This window comes from Hypomesus nipponensis, chromosome 22, assembly GCF_054491055.1.
Source record: "Hypomesus nipponensis isolate SF chromosome 22, ASM5449105v1, whole genome shotgun sequence".
Taxonomy (NCBI): Eukaryota; Metazoa; Chordata; class Actinopteri; order Osmeriformes; family Osmeridae; genus Hypomesus; species Hypomesus nipponensis.
In genome coordinates this window covers 8,309,215-8,328,965 of record NC_140382.1, presented here as the reverse complement: position 1 = coordinate 8,328,965, position 19,751 = coordinate 8,309,215, and the positions used below count along the sequence as shown (strand labels likewise).

Genomic DNA, 19,751 nt, shown 5'->3' with positions numbered 1-19,751 from the left:
ATGCATACCAACCTTGTCACAGTCTTGGAAGAAACAAACAAACAAATTTAGGAATGTAAAAATATACTAACAACACTGTAAAACTGCATCAAACATATTTTATTCTAGGTGTACATTGTGCATGGTACAACAACGGTCTGAGCTCAACTATTTCACTTCCCTGGGTGGCCATGGGACTTGAACACACACAGAACAAAAGATTTGGGGACTCTTTTGTTTGTTTTGCTATTGGGAGGCTAAATGTGCATAAATGAATGGCATGAAGTTTTTATGGACATAATCCATTCTGGGTTTTCAATATTAAGTGATCCTTGTACTGTATTGTAATGTATTGTGTGTTGTCTTGTGTGGTGTCAGGTATGCTGTTTATGTAGTTTTTTTTATTATGGATTGAATGTGTTTTAATACCTGTTTACAAGCAAATTTCCCCTAGTGGGATCAATAAAATTGACTTGACTTGAAGCATTTCTTATCAAACAAGACAAAAAATCCATACAGAACATTTAAATTCAAATAAAACTAACAGTGTGAGACATGGTGAAATGTGGTGTATACAAACACATTTGATGAATAAGTTTTCCTGAAGAACTATATGATCACACAAGGCTGACAGAGTTGGCTAAGATGGAGGCACTTCTAGACCTGAGCAAAATGTGGAACAACGAGCGCTGACTAAGAACGTAAAAACCAAAGCATATCAAACATCAATCACAGTAACACATGGTAACTTTGGCACAGTAACTTTTCTTATATCATTGTCAGGTGCAAAATGTGTAAACATTCAAGAGATATAACATATATTTTGAAAATTATTTGGAATGTTTTATGGGGGAGGGCAATTGTAACGGTCAAGTGACAGGCATTATTTGCCATGGGTAAAGGACACCAAATAATACAAGGAGTCCAACCAGTTGCAAAGACATTGAGAACTCAAGTGTCATCATTTTTGACAGAAAATCTAAAGAATTGACTTGTAATACTGTTTAAACACTCACACAGAATACCACACTTCCCTTTAATAGATAGAAAAAGAAATTCCCAAAAGGCAAGACGGCTACTGAAAGGGACTCAAGAAGTTTCCTAAAAACTACATCTACTCATACTACAATGTACTTCCTAAACATGATTCCCGAGTAACTCCTGAGTACAACAAACTCTCATTTACCCTGTTAAAAACACCAATTTGTGCGACTCAAAGTAAGAAAATACCACATACATTTTTCTGGCTCTAACCTTTTTGTTGGCACACAAAGAATTAACAATGTCTGTGTTTTATCAAAAAGCAGTGTACACAGCATACTACATGTCATTTTTGCATTTATTATTTATTATATATCCACTCCTACCCACACCTGGGCTGAGACAGTGTGCATCATTCCCTTCGGATCTCCTTGGCATCTACAGATACGTCTCCAATAGAGATCAACTACAGTACAACAGCCTGGACCAATTATCCAGTCAGTTGATTGATTGAAATGCAAGAAATACAAGTAAATGCCAAATTGTAGATAACACACCTAGAATATAACTTAATCTCTTCCCTTCACTTGCATAATAAGACAGAAAATACAGACATGCAGATTCACGCGCATGTTGATATTAATGCCTCTAATAGAGAGGGCAAAAGAGGAAACCGAAGAAATAAACTCATCTGATTTTGGAAGATGGTTAAGAGGACATGTCCACTCTGGACATCATCTGGCCTTGAACACAATAAACCATGTAACATGTATTCAGGGCCGGCACAAGCCTTTATGGGGCCTTAAGCAAAATTGATTTGGGGGCCCCTCAGTGTCGCTTATCTTTGCCGATAAAAAAAAAAGAATGTATTTTTACATAATACATAAAATTGCAATTTCATTTGCTATTGGGGGCCCTTTGGTAGCCACAGGGGCCCTAAGCAGCCGCTTAGTTCGCTTATGCCTTGGGCCGACCCTGCATGTATTTTATAATACAAAGTGTGGCAGATGCTGTGTTAATAATACAAATTAATAGTGATGTTGTCTTCACCAATACAGAACATAAACTTGATCAACTTTCTCAAATTAATTATTTAAGTGGAAGCCCCAAATATATATTTTTTCTAGAAATGAGATGGGAAAATAGCTACATTGCTAAGGGTCAACACACTTGTATATTACACTTAAGCTTCAAAACAATTATTGGTTAATTTTGTGTAGCGTATTTGCAGGTGTGTGGCATGTTCCTTGCGTAGATGAAAATACATTCAGATCTGTCATGTCATAAATACATTTAGGAAAAACATTCACGTTGCACGTTACATTCATAAAGGGGCTAATAGGATTGGGAGAGGAAGTTCCTGTCCTTTGCGGCTTGCCTTCAGGTGACCAGTTGGGGTTTTCAGCAGACAGTGACAGGTCTGTTGTCATGCAAGGTAGTGTCCCTCCTCAGAGCTTGAGGCTTGATCTGCAGGAGTGCAGCACTGCCTTAAACAGTAGGGGGAGTTGTTCCAGTGGGAAATACACCAGTTTCCCTGGATGGACAGAGCATGGAGGAAACAACAAGAGCATTGAATTAAGAACCCTGCGCAGCTCTTTGCAACTCCTATTCTATGAACAAACAGATATTCAAACCAATATTTCACACCCAATCCAGCAGTATCTCTTGAGGCATACTGACCTGCGATGCAGCGTATCTCGGGGAGGCACATCATGATCTCTGTGAAGCGTTTAGGTTGTTGTGGGTACTTGCACTCCATTAAGTCTTGGCACACATACCAGTAGCGCTTGTTAAGCTGTTCAAGCTGGGAAACGTTAATGAGGCCCCGGATATCTAATAAAATAATATTCAACAGAGACATTATTTAAAAAATTGTAAACTTCTAGTCCATTGAAGAGAGATGGCTGTCAAGTTAAACACTGCAACATAACAATACAGTATGCTGTTAAAGGGTTTTCTCAATCTAGGAGGGATGCAGTGTATGAGTGATATTGAGAGTCAAACATACCTTGGTTGAGGAAGTTGATGGCTTTCATGCAGGCATATTCCTCGTTGCTAACATTCAGCTGATGGAACTTGTGGAACAGGTAAATCAATCTCTCCATTACATCCATTCCATCTTCGCTAAACCTGGCAGGATAGACAGAAACAGAGTAATTATGAATTCATTAGGTTAGTGACCACCTTGAGCCATGAGCTCTTTGATCGGCACCAGACTTCTACTAGCCCCAGTGTCTAAAACCATGATTGCCTTAACCCCCCAAACTCTGGTTAAACTCGTACTCTTTCAATTGGTCATCCAAGGGTGAGTATTTAGCCGTGACGGCTGCCAGGTCTCCAAAGATCTGTGCGCTGTAAATGGTGAAGCTGGAGAGCAAGATGAGCTCCTGCCAGGTGGCGCTGAGCAGGCGGGTGCAATCCTCGATGGACAGCTCACAGAAGAAGGGGAGCTGCTTGATCCAAGAGATCTGACGGAACAGCAGCTCATCTGCCAGACGGCACAGCAGGGCAAAAAGCTCCACCTGGGTCACCCCGTACCTGGGTGAGATGTTGTGAGAAGAAGGCGAGAAGACAAAGGTGAGCTGGTTCTCAGAAGTGAGAGTATTTTCCAGCTGGCAAACTAAAAAGGTTAATGGTTACCGGTCTTTAGGGCTTTCCAAGGAAAATGCTCAATTACACAATCAAACATCACCCAAATACAGCAATGGTGCTGAAAACAACTTTGAAACCGCCTTCCAGCAACAGGAGCTGTGTGTCATGGAGACTCACCCAGCTTCTATCAGCATGGGGGTGCCCAGGGGCGCCAGGTCTTCAGCAGCCATCAGCTGTGACACCAGGGTCTGGGATTTGGGATACAGGCTGCGAGCAGGACTGGGAAAAGGGCCAGACTCTTCCATGTAGCCAAAAAGGTGCGGCAGAGACTGGTAGTGCAAGGGCACAAGGGTGCCAACATACTGTTCCTGGTAGGTAGCATTGTAGCTGCTGATGTCCATTGATCGACTGCAAATAAATAAATATTGTTTTTATTGAAATGAGGTTCCGAAAAGACACAACACCAGGTCCTCATACATACTAGCGAGAACTGAGCAATTTTTCATCTGTTGGGTTAGTGAGCTGGTGACCCAGACAAAAACATAGTTACATCCTTAAAGGTACAGATAAGAACAAAATGCAGAGAGAAAGTCATACAGGGAGAGTTAACCCTAAGTGTTAAGGACAGCATTTGTGGCACAGCAGCTTTTCAATTGGCTGTCGTTTCTGCGGCAACAAACCCAGCTAAAAAGCAGAAGTGATAAGAAACGCAATTCTTCAAGATCTTGCATGTAAATGGGTGAGTGAATTTCTATCCAGAACAAGATCATTTAGAATGTTGAGGTTACAATACATTATCTCTAAACAGGAAAGGTTAAATCCAACTATACTATTTTCTGTTGTAATATACTGAAGACAATATTTAATCTCTAGTACATTCCATGTGCTGTGCTGTCATGGCAATGTGTCTGGAGCTCACCTGGATGACAGAGTGGACACTGGGGAAGGATGGTTGACCTCAGAGACACCGTTGCTGGGGGAACTCTGCTCGTCGTCCATGTTGTCTCCCCAAGAGTGTTCTGGAATATTGTTGTCTTCCTTAAATTCTTGGCCTGTCATAATACGTTCAATTTCTTGGTGTGAAATCTGTAGGAAACAAACAAGCTGGAAAGTGAGGTCACTATCCATATTCCTTTGGCAATTGACACACCTTACCAATGTTACCTACACTGATTTGGCACAAACTACTTCTATTCACAGCGTCCTTGATTTGACTATGTATTCTCTCTTCACAAATCCTATTCAACTAAAAATCGGGAGGGCCTAAATCGGGAGAGACTAAAACAGAGAGTCAGGTGGCTGAGTGGTGAGGGAAACGGGCTAGTAATTAGAAGGTTGCCAGTTTGATTCCCGGCTGTGCCAAATGACGTGTCCTTGGGCAAGGTACTTCACCCTACTTGCCTCGGGGGGAATGTCCCTGTACTTACTGTAAGTCGCTCTGGATAAGAGCGTCTGCTAAATGATTAAATGTAAAATGTGACTGGAGGATGAGTCACCAATAGTTCACATTGCTTTGATTAGATTAAGCGTGGAACAGTATTCACTCTGGAACACTGACTAACAGCTCGACAAAGTCTAGTATCCAATTGTAAAATAACATAACAATGAATGTGGGTTTCTAATAAATGTATGAATTGACACTGTTTCAATATTTTATATTGCATAAATACGTTGTTTTGATGGATTCTTTAGGGAGAGTCAATGCTGAAAATCACAATCTATGACTTACTCATTTCAATATTATGGAGATGGTCAAGTTTTGAGAGAATTACAGATTTTGCCCAACTACACAGAATTTTGAAAAACTGTCTCCATCTGTATGTCTCCATCTCAAAACATGTCCTTTACTCTGAGAATTTAGATTTTTTTTTAAGTAGCAAGTAGTAGTTTACTAATCTTCTAACATCCACAGCTACTACAGTAAATGTTAATATTTTATATCCACCATTATACAATATTTAAATCGGTAGACCTCCATTAATGATTTCCTATTTAGCATGTGTAGACAATATATCAATACATATATTGTTACATGCATTTACATGTTATGATTTATTGATGACACATATAGAATATAGCCCTTTCAAATGAAGTGTAATGAAGGACTCTCCTCTGTGAAGGTTTTAACCTTAGTCACCTGACAGACATCCGACAACATAGTGGAGGTGTTTTAATATCAACCCGAGCAAAATTGTAATTTTGCTTAATGAGTTAACCTCACATCTATTATGAGATACAAGCATGGGTCAGTGAGCTGTGTTTTGAAAGGGCCCATTTCAATCTCTAGTGCAAGGACATACAGGCAGGAGCTTCCAAAATCAGAATGCTCTTGCGTCATCATTTAATATGCAAAGAATGTTATCTATAACCTTTAGCTAGATACACGTCACCAGAAAATGTGAGGTATTTCAAGTATTACTGAATGCCACAGCAATTTCTTTATTAAAAAAAGGTATAAAAAACGGGAGATGGTTTGAGTAAATGGAATATCAGTTGATATAAGATTATACAATCAATGTCAATAAGTAGGCAGTTTAATTTGGGAACTTGTTTCAAGTGTCTGTTGAAAGTAGTCTCAATAGATAAAAGGTATTTAAGGCTGTATTTTGAGGCAAAACACTCCAACAGAACACCTGACAAGCATGAAACATAAATATTGACTGTCTAAAGCAAAAACAGTTTTTCGGCAGGGAAGGTCTCCTCTCAGGGAAGGTTTTTCAAGCACTGACAAAAATCTGTACACAAAAAAACTTTTTTCATTGTGTACCTGAAAGGAAAAAGCTGAATGTTGAGAGCTCTTACAGGGTTGGTTGCCATAAATAAATACATAAGTACATGTAGCAGTGACCTTTGAGTCAATAAGGTTCATACTGTATGCAGCCTTCTGAGACTGTAAGGTTGAAAGCACTCCTTCCTGCCCTTACACTATTAATCTAGTGTTGTCAGCTGGACATACTTGCATAGACGGTGTGTCCAGTAGGACAAAGCATAGTAAAGCATTAAGATAAAAGTATGGTACCTAGAATATATATTTGTATTCATTCAAAATATTTGGATGCTAAACATACCTGAACAGGCCCAATGGTTTTATTTCTCCCTCCTGGCATCCCATCCTCCCTGATTGCTGTATGGAGGTAATTAATGTTACAAAAGCTATACAAATTAAGCAGAATACAAGGACACATTTCATGTAGATTAGTATTCATTTCCATTCCATTATAAAGTGGACTATAGGCTGATTGGCAACCTCCCCATGGAAATAAATTGTAAACACAGGATTTTCCCTCTCTTTAGGCCATGCAATAGATGTATCCATTGATGTAGTGAACACCCCCTGATGTAGTGAAAACGCCCTGATGTAGTGAAAACGCCCTGATGTAGTGAACACCCCCGCACCCCAAATACTTATAAACATGATGAACTATCAAAGTAAAAGCCTTTGACTAGCAAACTTAATAGTATTTGCACAGGCCAGTGGTTGTCAGATTGTAGCGGTAGTGGTATGTGGAGCTCTCCCTGGTGGAACCAATGACAGTTATTTATTTGTTTAAAGTACAAGTATTTATCTTTAGATTAATAACTAGCCAATAACACATTGTTGATTTGTCAATGCAAGGTACATTATTTTAGCAATAGGTGTTTCCATTGCTTAGACAAACCATGTAAATATTCTTCACCAGCTAATATGCTGAATATTTGAAGGACTCTGCCCCCCCCTTAATGTGTGTTTGTTTATTTTCCTAATGACAGTATTCCTGTCAGAGTTTCATTAAAGATATATTATTTTACTCGTGAGGTAGGAATTGGTGTCAGTTTTTAAACAAAAGCAAGAGAGGAAACTTATTTTTACAAGGTACCTTTAAATGACTGTATGGTTTTTGATTGTACAACCTGTCAAAGGGACATAGCGCCCTCTTTAGGCAGGAGATTCACAAGACTAGAAAACTATTTTATAACGCATGTACTGTATGCTTTAAAAAATATATAAAATGATTGCCTTGTGTTTTTTATTATCCAAAACAACATTTAAAACATATTAGTAAGGTACTATTATGAAGCTATAATCACATTGCTAATCTCTGCCATTTGAAAGTCGCCTTCATCTAATTAGTGTTGAAGCAGGATTCAGATCCTAACATCACATTTACATAAATTCATACCAACTGAAATAAATAGGATTGTAACAGATGTGTTTGTTCTTTTATGACAAGCCTTGTTTGAAATACGAAAATGTTCAATATATTTTGGATGTCTTTAGGACAGGGCAGCCCATCAGACAAGGAGTTTGGAGTTGTTACTTGTCATGTCTGCCATTAGGGGTCACTGCAGGAACTTTCATCAGCTCAGACCATGGAACACTAGGGTCTTAGAGATATGGTAGGAATTTACACATACATGTGGAATGGAACAATTGTTTGACGTTTTTGAAAAGGCTAACAATGTTGGTTCAAATGCAGTCACAAGCTATACTTCTAATGAGGACTGCTAGTCCTGGATTAGAGTGCATTCTTTACTAAATTCCCTTAGAGTCACCCCCATTTCATAAACAGACCCATCTTCTTTTCAAGAAAAGAGAAATACTGTGTGCATCAAATCCAGTAAAAACCTTACAGAGTACACAACTAAAGTGGATTATCTGCACAAACTGTTAAAGGTGTTGAAACTGAGATATTGCTGGTGTTCGTCATGCTTGTAATGCCATTAAGATCTGATAAAGCCCTGGGGCCTCATGTATAAAGGATTGTGCAGTTTTTATACCAGAAGATGGCGTATGGCCAAAACTCGAAAAGTACCTATGCACAGAAATATTCACATGTATAAACCCGGTCGTACGCCAGGTCCTGCGCACCTTTCCTTTATAAATCACAATCAACGTGAGATTGACCGCAGGTGAACGAGCCACTGACCCTGCCTTGCCTCCTCCCATACATGAATATGCAGATGAGATGGACTATAAATTAGCTCTTCAGGTAATGTATTTGTCTACTCACCTCAATCTCACAGTCACCGTATTTCTTTGAATAAAGGCCGCCCTCGAATAAACGCTACACAAAAAATGAACGTTATTTAATAAACGCTTCAGCGTTTATTTGAAGAAACACGGTGACTGTGAGATCGAGGTTCTGACAACAGAGGTGGAGGCGAGAAAATGTGTCCTGTTTGGCGGCCTGTCATCTGGTATTAGCGACAAAAGAAAATCGGAGGAGTGGAAAACTGTCATCTATTTGCGCCCTTTCTTGTTTTTAACCAGGAGCACTTTGAGATTTGGTTAAATGTAAAGTGCATTACAAATAAAATCATTATTTATATTATAGGGCGATAAATGCTGTGGGCTACAGATCCGAGCGGAATCATTTAGAACGGTGAAAAGACAGTTTTGCTGCAATGACACAGTAGGTGTCCGTTATCACCCGATAATGGACACCCCTGCAGCCAGAATTGAGCATTCACCCAGACCATGGTATATGGGTATAAAAGAAGTTATTAAGGGGTGGCAGATTAAACAGATTATAGCATTTCCCGTTTTGGGTTTTGGCATTTTGATGTGATCATCTAACATTTATGATAAAACTTTTATTTTTATGTTTTTTGAATAGTTAACGTCATAAATGCATTAGTAGTGGAAACTTTATTTTGTAATGTTTGGTGAGTTTTGGCACTTTTCAGTTAGAATTCGCCATGTTACAAAGCCAGACAAGACTTTGCGGACGGTCCGCACATTCTCACGTCTGCTCAAAACTTTCTGTGACGGCCCTTGCATTCTCACGTCAGGTAAATCTTTATACATCACAAAGTGTGCGTGAAAACCAGCGTACCCAAGCTTTTTGTGTGTACGCAACATTTATACATGAGGCCCCTGAAGTTTTGGTCTAATTCCACCTTCTGCCTCAGGGGCCGGATGAACCAGCGTGTTTGGGCCTCCTCCCCTCTCAAGCATGCAGGATGCATAGCAATATATTTGCATATCAGAAATCAGAGAAAACATTTAGCTTCCTTTTTCTTGGGCTCTGCAAATGGCTCTTCTTATCTTCTTATCTTAAGATGGGATCAAAGACAGACTGGTAAAATAAAGAATAACAAGGGAGAAGAAGAACACATTCTACATTGTCTTCAAGGATCTCGATAAGGATAAGTTAGTTCGTGGCGTCTTGAAGGTAAAATTGTTAATAACCCCTGTGTGTAAGAATTCCGTCACTGCAACAGTCTCAATCTTCTTGCAGTTTAGCACAGTAATCACAGTAACTGATGCTAATGTTACAGTGTCTATTGCATGAAGTCGGAAAGGAAGTTTTACGTGACCATGCAACTGAATAGGCAGAAACGTTGCCACTGCGCTCTTTGCTTGAAATCACAACTGTTATCATTTGAGCAATAAAAAGGAATAGGGCAAATGGAGGACATACCAAAGATGAGAACATGGAGGACCAGTGGGCTTGACATGCGGTGTCACTTTCAATAGGTCACTACAACATGAATGTCAACTTGAGTTAGATCTGTACAAACAAGCGATTGGGCAGCGGGCTTTGGTGTCACCCAATCACCTTGATAGAATGGAACTGAAATTGATGTTAACAGGCTCTCCCAGGTACATAGGACTATAGTCTTCCAGGTAACAGCCTGCCAGCCTTTGTTATTGTCATTATCATTATTATCACCGTCATCCCTGCTGGCCTAATGGTACCTTTTCCTACTAGTGTTTCCATGTGCATTGTCAGATGAGGTCCTCTCAAATTCTATCCTCTGTCTCTCACTCCATCCTCACATCTCTTCACCTGTCTGTCTCCATCTCCCTCCAAATCTGTACCCTCTTGTCAATCTCTTCATTTGAATATCACTGTGTTTTTCTTCAAATCCCATCCTACATACACAAAGCTTCTCCCTTTTACCTGTAGGCAATGATTAGGAGAATGTTCACATGGGCAGGCAACGCTGCTGTTGTGAACGTGAATTTTTCAAAGAGAGCTACTAAAGTTTGAAGCCAGTCTGAAAGAGAACTAGTTGCAAATGAACGTCAAACGTTGCTGTGGTGGTGCATTAAAGAGCTGAAGGAGATCCACAGTAGGGAAGACCTGAAAGGACTGAATACAATAAACTTAGTCTATTCCTCAACACATAAGAATGTTTAAGATGAGGTATTCTAATGCAGAGAAATCTACACATTTAACTGACAATTTAAAGTTTCAACTAGCCCCAATATCCCTGACGTGTGCACTTGAAATACACAATTCTTTCATCAGATTAGAGTAAGTAGCTAATTGCCCTTCAAATGTTGGCTTTTTGATCGCCTATACAATTGCCATTCTGTAAGCAGATAAATATAAATAATAAATAGAATGCCCAAATCGGAATTATGAAGGTTGTGCAGGATTCTTTGAAGTTAATGATAACACACCTTCGTAAGCACTGATGGGCCCCTTGTTTGACCCATTCTTGTGTGGCCTACTAGATTAAAACAATTTAGATGCACATTTGATTCAGTTTGCACGTATGTGTACCTTTGCGGTTCATGCCCATCTGAAGACACTTGAGAAGGCGGCAGTACTGGCAGCGGTTGCGCTGCTTGCGTGACATCTCGCAGTTCTTGTCTCGGCTGCAACGATAGACGCGCTTGTTGCAGATGCTCCGCTTGAAGAAGCCCTTGCATCCTTCGCAGGAGGTGATGCCGTAGTGCAGGCCTGTGGCGCGGTCACCACAGATGAGGCAGGAGCGCGAGTCAGCCTGGCCACCTGAAGAAAGAAAGAAAGAAAGAAAGAGGAATATGTATATATTTAATTAAATGCATTGTGATCAATCAACTGTTTACTAAATAATCTGATATTATTGTGTTCGAGAAACATACAGAGAACAAAAACTATGGAAAACTGTGCTGCCATTTCAATATTTCATATTAGAATGTAGCAGTTTTAACACATGGTGTTCATGGATGAGCAAGGTCAGAAGTCTCTACATGTTTTACTTTCATTATATAAGGTTACTATAGTAACCTTATATTAGTTATACACTATTTTATTCCACATAATTAGTATTTGCCCTCTATAAACTGAAGTCATTTCTGAACTGTGCTAGTCTTTCCTAAAGGGAGACGCACAACTGTTAGACCATTACACCAAGATGAACTGTGTGAGCTGCCTATGTGTCTGCATTCAAGTGGTGGACCACACGGTTGTGTTTATCAAACACACACAGCTTTCACACTTACAACAGCACTTCCAACAACATGCACCCAAAACAGGATTCAAAAGTCTCAAACGACTACTGTAGAAAAGCTGCTGTTTTGATCCTCTTTAATCCTCTTATAAGCTGTTGTGCAAATACAAATCTGAACCTGGTCGCATATTTCATTAAATGGGGTTACCGAATAATTTGTGTTAATATGCAGTGATATATTGTGTTCATAACTATATTACTTGTGCACTGCAAGTAAGTGTTTTGTGTGTTTTACGACCATGACATTGCATCACTGTTTCAGCTGCACTGGTCTGCTAAGCCTCCACTCTCCCAGGTGTCTCTATCTTATATTCACCATTTTGTGCCAAGTGGAGTTGCATGGCTGGGAGCGGTGGGGGGCTGTCACCTCCGATAGGACGCGTGTGTCCCTACTGTGTGCTGACAGAATCAGGCTGAGGAACCAGTTGAATACCACGATGCCTGTCATCTCAACCTGCCTTCGGCATCAAGACCAAGACATAAAAGAGAGGAAGATCAACATTTAAAAAGAAGCCATGCTGTGTTCTATTTGTTATTTTCTTTTTACATTCAAAGATACAATCAAAGATGATATGGGCTGCTTCCACATATTATTATCTGAATTTGGTAGGCTGCTGACAAGTATTTATTCATTCTCTACTCCTTCGTAAGGCTGGGATAAGTAAGTGCTGTTCTTACTTTGAAAGCATGCACAGAGGGTAATTTCTCTGTCTACTGTCGGTACTGCAAGGTGTCAACAAATGCATTAACATTCAAACTATGAGCTTTTGCCTGTCTTCAGCCTTAGCAAACAATTGTATGTTTGTTTTGCTTAGGACTACCAACCTATTGAATGTCCATTTTTGGAGCCTGAGGTGGGCTGGATTTCAAGGTTTTCTCTGCAAACACGTTCAGTGGTTACGATTCCTCCTTTTCACAAAAATAACTGGCACCTACACTTATCTTGAAAAACCGTCGCTATTTTGGAGTGTGGTGGGGGTGTGGGTGAGAGGAGTTAATGGGAACCACGTGCGAGGTGTGGTTCCTGTGTGGTGGAATGAGGATTTAGGAGGTGAAAGTTGTACTTGCGCAAATCTAAGTTTTACTGAAGTTGTAAAACCATGATGAGCATGGTGCTCAGTTGGTGTTTCAAATGTATTTCAATCATTCTGTGTACTGTGTGGAAGTGATAGTGTGTGTTGTACTCTAAGCATACTCATACCCAGCGCACACACACACAGACAGCATCAAGATTCATCAACTGATGACTGTGGGGCGTCTAGGAGCACTACGTGAGTTAAGCTCCCTTCAAATCCCTACCCTCACAACGCACTGGCATCCCAAGGGTCGAGGATCTGTCACAGACTTTTTCCTAATACATATAATACGTCTTCAAACCAGGTCAAGATGACTCCACCGTCATCTGCCCAGGATGTAAGAGGGAATTTAAATCTCTTGAAATCTATTCATATGATCTTCTATCTTACTTTTTTTTTTAACTGGGGAAGGATGTGACACTACAGCTTATTTGACAATCTGCTGAGAAGGATTTTAAGAATGCCACCAATCCCAAAAAAGGTTTACTTATTATCTTGCAGCAAGACTAACTGGATGAAATGAACGAACAACTTTCTTTTCAGGACAACAGCTTACTGTAACTAGCCCGCACACTGGCCTAGTTTTACCCTATGTCTGTATTTATGCATGACAAGCCAATGGATTCTTTCTCATGTTGAGTCTATTTATTTTGGGAAGATGAACAGTTCTGTTTTAGGTATGGAAATATATGTATAGCTGGCTGGTGCGCCTGTATCACACACGTCATAGTACTTCATATTCTTCGAGGATGAAGAGCTCAGAAAAGAAGAACTATAAGTGCTTGTGAAATCTTTAACAGAATAATCCCCGAACCTAGCCTCCAACATTAAAATCCTCCAAGCATCAAGTCAGGAATTAAAGCCCATGCTTTTTGCCTCTTTTTACTCAACCTGCACATCTGTAGCAGAAGAATTAGCTCAATCTGAGAACCTCCACCATCCATTCATCAATGTTTCCCATTGTGGGCATTATAGATACAAAAAAAGCACATACTTTGCACGAGCAAACACATAAACTCTTATATCCCTCTATAGAAGCTGTACAGAACTGTTCTGCCATTTCTATGTGGGTTAAAAAGGACTGCTGAAAAAAAAACCCTGCATTGACAAAAAGCGAAAGTCAAAGCAGATGGAAGGAGAAAAAAAAGTGTGTGTGTATTTTGTGAGTGTGTGTGACATATGGCAGAAGAGCAGTGTGTGTGAGTTCGCGAAAGCCAGAGACAAAGCAAAATGGCACAACCCTGCAATGATTATGATATCGGCAAAACATGGCTGCCAATCCTCTTATTTGCAGGTCAGTGAGCTGCTAAATAGGACAAGAGGTTCTGCCTAGGTCTCTGGAGGGCAAAAAAGTGTGTGTGTTGAGGCATAACAGGGCAAGCTCACATACTGTAGGGATGGTCTCAGCTGCAATGCTATGGGCCTAACACACAGGGGACACCTACAGCCAGTGTGTGTGTGCACGTGTGTGTGTGTGTGTGTGTGTGTGTGTGTGTGTGTGTGTGTGCACGTGTGTGTGTCAAAGGGCACAATCCTAAAAACAGTAGACAAAATGCATCTTACCAGATATGTGATTCATGTCCACTAAAATGTTTCAAGACTCCTCTACTTGCAGAAACAAGTAAGTGACTGGATGGGAGTAAGCCCCCAACAAAGGAATGCCAGCTCTGTCAGTTAGCCGTGACCCCCACCCGCATTTGGCCAAGTCTTTACTACCATAGCTGCTTGTGCTAGTTCAAGCCTTTTTCTGTAACCTCGGTTTCAATCCCATATTAATGTTGATGCAGTAATAGGCAGTTATGTATGTATTTCCTTGTCATTTAGACAAATATGTATCAAATTGCAATGCTAAATCTGTTAAAGTGAGTTTGTACAAAATATAGAACTACACTAAATGTATTCTTAAGAGTTGTTCATCTGACAATTTTTTTTTTTTACCAGCAACATTTTCATGCTGAAATAGACATTTGGAGGATATCTAGCTGTTTTGAACTGACTTGCAAGGGTCAGGGCTAAAACCTGAGCTAATAATCTATATCAATATGTACAAAAGCATTTTTTGCATCCTAGTAAAGTAAGTGCAACTACATTGACAAACAATAACAAATACTGACTGTGTAGTGTAAAAGAGTGTAACTCGGTATCACAATAGAGCTTGTGCTGCTTTGAAGGGACAAATGGTGTCAATACCAATGAGGTCTGTGTGTGTGTGTGCGGCTTGATTATCTTGGGAACAGGTCATTTTTTGCTACCCGTTAGACGGTCAATTTGCTACCAGCAGGCACTGCACATGCACACAGCATGGTTAAGGTTTGGGTAAGCTCTCTCTGTAGAAACATCTGATAAGGTAGCAAAAAATGGCAGAATACCGCACACTGTATAAAGTTTGCCAGGTGTATTTCTCAGGACCCAAGAATGTGCAGTGTCAAGAGTGTTAATGTTTGGAAAAGCGGTTTGCAAGAAACAGTAAGCACTGGAGCCTTGGATCTCACGAGAATGGGCACTGCATTAGCCACCAATGGGAGCTTCACTAGTTCACTACAACTAGTGCACAGCGCCCGTGATGCACACAGTAATTAAGATGTTGGTGAGTCACACACACACAGATTTCTGAAAGTATAGATAGATTATAGTATAGTATAGATTCAAGCAACTTTATAATCACATGATAAAGTCCGACCCTGCTTCTTGCAAACTGAAAGGGGAATTCTGCGCATGTTAGTTTGAAGCTCAACCTTGTGACGTCATTATACACCAAGTGAGAGACTACAGCCAGAGTGCATGTGTGTGCGTTTGTGTGTGAGAGAGAGTCAGAGAGAGGGCTACTAGTGTTGGTCTTGGTGGGGTCAACGTAAGGCCTCATGACAGCTGTGTTAAATCACTTCACTAGGGTGTGAGAAGTCACAATGCTTGCACTCAACCTCATCTTGAACTCCACGTCAGTTTTACGGCCCTCCCCTCCCCCATGAGTCCTGTTAAAGGCCACATTGTTTTCCATGGGGTCAGTCCCGGTGCCATTCCAAACTTTAAAGCAATCAGGAAATGCAACTCGGGCATTTTAAAGGGGTGGGGGTGGCGGCGTGAGGGGGGAGGAGATGTAGAGCTCCATGGATTGCTGGTTCTTCTTTTTACAAAAAACAGCTGTTAGTCCCCAATACTCTCAAGTTCTGTCTGTCTAACCATCAGTAACTACATACCTTTTTGGGGGGATTCTGATTCAGGGAGAGTTCTGTGTAACGTGAGCTGTCTACTCACTGCCTGTGGGCGAAAGAAACTGTGCCGTCTTTAGAGATATTGAAACTGAGGTTTACCGCCTCAGATGAAATTTGTATTTGAGGATTTTAATCATACAGAACGACTGTAAACCAAAAGCAGAATGAAAACTATGGGTACAAAAATACATCCTCTTATATTGTACCACAAGGCTCATTGTGAAACAAATGATGTCGAGCTTTTTGGCAGTGTGTCAGATCTCCATCCCCCTGGGAGAAGTGCCTTTACATCTTATTAAGACAGCTTGAATGTCTTGTTTGTTTCAGCTCATTGACAGGTCGGCTGCATTAAGTTGAAAAGTATTTTAAGGGTAGGCCTGTCAACATACTATTAAGGAACTATCAACATTTAAAATTGTCAATTGTAATTTGGGTTGATGGGACACAACATAAAATAAACAGTGCTTTACTTTCCCATCCTGCATACATTCCCGACATTGGTAAATTATTATAAATAGCAAATGTATGCTTACCTTCAGGCATATTATTTCTGCTATCCACACTATGGATAAGATCAATCATTGCAACATCCAAAATATTTTGATGCAGTTAACTTTTATGCAACACAGTCCAGCTAAAGAATCATGGTGTATAAAATATAATGAGTGTTTAAAAAATTGCTTTTAACCAAGGCTTCCAATTGATGTATCTGTGTACAATCTCTCTCTGAGAGCTTTACCTGTGCTCCCTGTTTACAACTGACACAATACATTCCAGAATGATCTTATCGCTGGTTCTCTGGGGAATCTGATGGACAGCAATCATTCAAAGAGACTTACAAAAGATATATGACATGCACACCAAGCACCTGCATTTGCCTGTTTAGAAAAGTGGCCTTGCTCTGCTTATGTGAAGCGAAAGAGGAAGACAAATATATACCATATATCAAGAGATTAGGAAAGCTAAGAGCTGCACTCGGCTTTAGCAGGCACACATAGGCATTACGCACACTCATGCAGTACTTCTACCATACTTTAAACTACCACACATCTACCATACTTTAAACTACCACACATCTACCATACTTTAAACTACCACACATCTACCATATTTAAACTACCACACATCTACCATACTTTAAACTACCACACATCTACCATACTTTAAACTACCACACATCTACCATACTTTAAACTACCACACATCTACCATACTTTAAACTACCACACATAGGCAAACAAGGATTGATGTAGAAAGGGAGGCAACATGTTTCACTTTGGCAGTAAAATGAAGTGAATCAAGTTTGAGAGGAATATAAGTGAGTGAGGTCAGCAAATAAAAAGACACAGTAACAATTGATTTGATCATGTCATTTCATTAACCCTTTATATTATGAACATATATGCAACACTGAGGCCTCTTTTGACAATGTAAAAACCTATGGAAATGAATACCACTTCCCATGAATCGTGAGCAATTAGTGTTTTTCTTTTCTTCTTGTTAATTGACAGAGAGGTAAGAAAACAATTAAGCAAATCAGGACTGAGCTTGACTCTGAGGAAACATGAAGGTAAAACGTAAAGAATGGGGAGAGTATTGTGAAGAAAGGGTAAAGGGAGGTTGGCACAGCCGTGCGTTCCAATGATTCTTAAGGGGATTTGAATGTGCTCTGTGGAGCCAGGGCGACCCCACATCACACACACCCCACACGTGCACACACACCCACACGTGCACACACACCCCACACGTGCACGTTACACCCACACGTGCACACAGACACACACACACACTCATGCCACCACAAACTGCTTACATTGCCATTACAAAAACCTTTTCCAGATGGGCTCAACAGACCAAAACAACCAAATCCCAAAATGTTCCCCTTCCATCCTCTCTCTCTCTCTCTCTCTCTCTCTCTCTCTCTCTCTCTCTCTCTCTCTCTCTCTCTCTCTCTCTCTAACACAGAACATATTGTCTCAATTGTTTGACTGGATGCTGTTAACTGTACATAAAACACCTAATGCTGTAAAATCTGCTGTCATTCATCAATAGGAAATTGACATTGACAATCTCTGTGAAACAAGACTGGTCCTTGCAAAACTTGCATTCCCTAGAAACATGTATGCACATTCACATGTTCAAACACACCCAAACAGACATTCACTCATGTAATTGGACAGAAATGTGTAATTGGACAGACATTTCCAGCTGAATTTCTTGACAGAATCTTCCTATTGTTAATGATTATTTTTGTAATACTAATATTACATTGCTAACTAGCAGCAGACATGATTACCGCTTGTCCAGGCAGCACAATTGAATGATAGGGTTATTACTTGGGACCCCAACCCTTACCTTCCCATGTATCCATTGCATACTGGTCCTTATGTCCCAATGGTCATCTGGCACCCATCCACACAGGTAGGGTATGTCCACTCACTCTTCACTGTACACGCAAAGTCCACCGTAAGAGATTAGACCTCATGACCTTTGCATTTTGTCCCTATCCCTGTTTTTCTATCTATCCCCTCTCTAACTCTTATTTCCTGTGTCCTCTGTCCAGTTCCACTGGGATCTCTGCGGCTCTTTCACCTCCTGGTCCCTGTCCATGGACAGCCCGCAAAAGTAAGGAGGCGGTTTACAGGCCAGTTTGTCATGTGACCTCCGGACACAAGCCATTGGGGTCATGGCTCAGGCCATAGCATCCTGGGGAGGGGCAGAGTGTGTGTTGTGAAAGTGGGTGTATGGATGGTGGTTATCTGAGTGGAACTGATAGCCTTTTTTCCCCGGCTGTTAAAACAATGCCCCACCTCCAACCAAATTCTTCTGTTCCCCTCCCCCATGCCTAACTTCCCTACTCCTTTTGCACACACAAGTGTGTGTGTCTGTTTTACAATACACTTGCATACAAAAAGAAACAAATCTTTAAAATGAGGCCCAAGATACTGCTGAGTTTATATAATACAATTTGTGTATTTTAGATGTTCAAGTAGGTGAGACGGTGACAAGTTCCCAATTGTCAAGACACACACAATACTACAATGAGGATGTAACTACCACCAGATGTTACTACCACCAGATGTTACTACGACAGCAGATTAGCAGAGATATAGAGAGCATCTGGTTAACAAAAAACCTTGCTTTCTCTGCGCAACTTTTATAACTGAAGCTAAATCCAGATAACATTTGAAATAACTGTTTTGTGTTTCTTTCTTAAACAGCACATAACTTTTACACAATGAGTGTAACTCTCAATATCTATTTTATTTTATTAATCAGAATTCAGATCAATTTAGGTTTGCAAGGAAACCGAATTCTCAAAATGTCTCACCATAATAGCTTTTCCTAACGAATTACCAGAGTGTCTGTCTGCATCACATACTGCCAATTTAGTTCTTTATTTTCATGGCAGTCATCTTGTCTATGGCTCAACTAGGTTCATCACATGCCCCACTGTGGAATGTTTGCTCGCTTGTTTAGTGCCACAAATGACACAGCATCCATACCCACAGGCCACACTTGATCTTTGACATCCTGTGACCCTCAGATCTTTGGCGTCTCTCGACAATGACACAAACAACTGAAAGGTTTGACCTTTAAAGTGGATACCATGGATGTTCAATAAAAAAAAGTGGCAAAACAACAAAATGGCTGCCAAAATGAGACACTTTGAGCTTCACTTCCTACTCTTCCACACTTTCTC

At 40.3% G+C, this 19,751-nt stretch overlaps 1 protein-coding gene across 1 annotated transcript; it reads right to left on the bottom strand.

Annotated features, from left to right (window-relative positions):
• Positions 1-2,408: 2,408 nt before the first annotated feature.
• On the bottom strand, positions 2,409-18,419 carry nr6a1b (nuclear receptor subfamily 6, group A, member 1b). Its single transcript, XM_084687007.1, has 9 exons — positions 18,404-18,419; positions 11,049-11,279; positions 6,621-6,676; positions 4,472-4,638; positions 3,730-3,960; positions 3,244-3,498; positions 2,969-3,090; positions 2,641-2,793; positions 2,409-2,494 (listed from the first exon to the last, which is right to left on the bottom strand). The coding sequence occupies exons 1-9, from the start codon at positions 18,417-18,419 to the stop codon at positions 2,409-2,411; spliced, it is 1,317 nt and encodes a 438-aa protein (XP_084543133.1).
• Between the last annotated feature and the right edge of the window lie 1,332 nt (positions 18,420-19,751).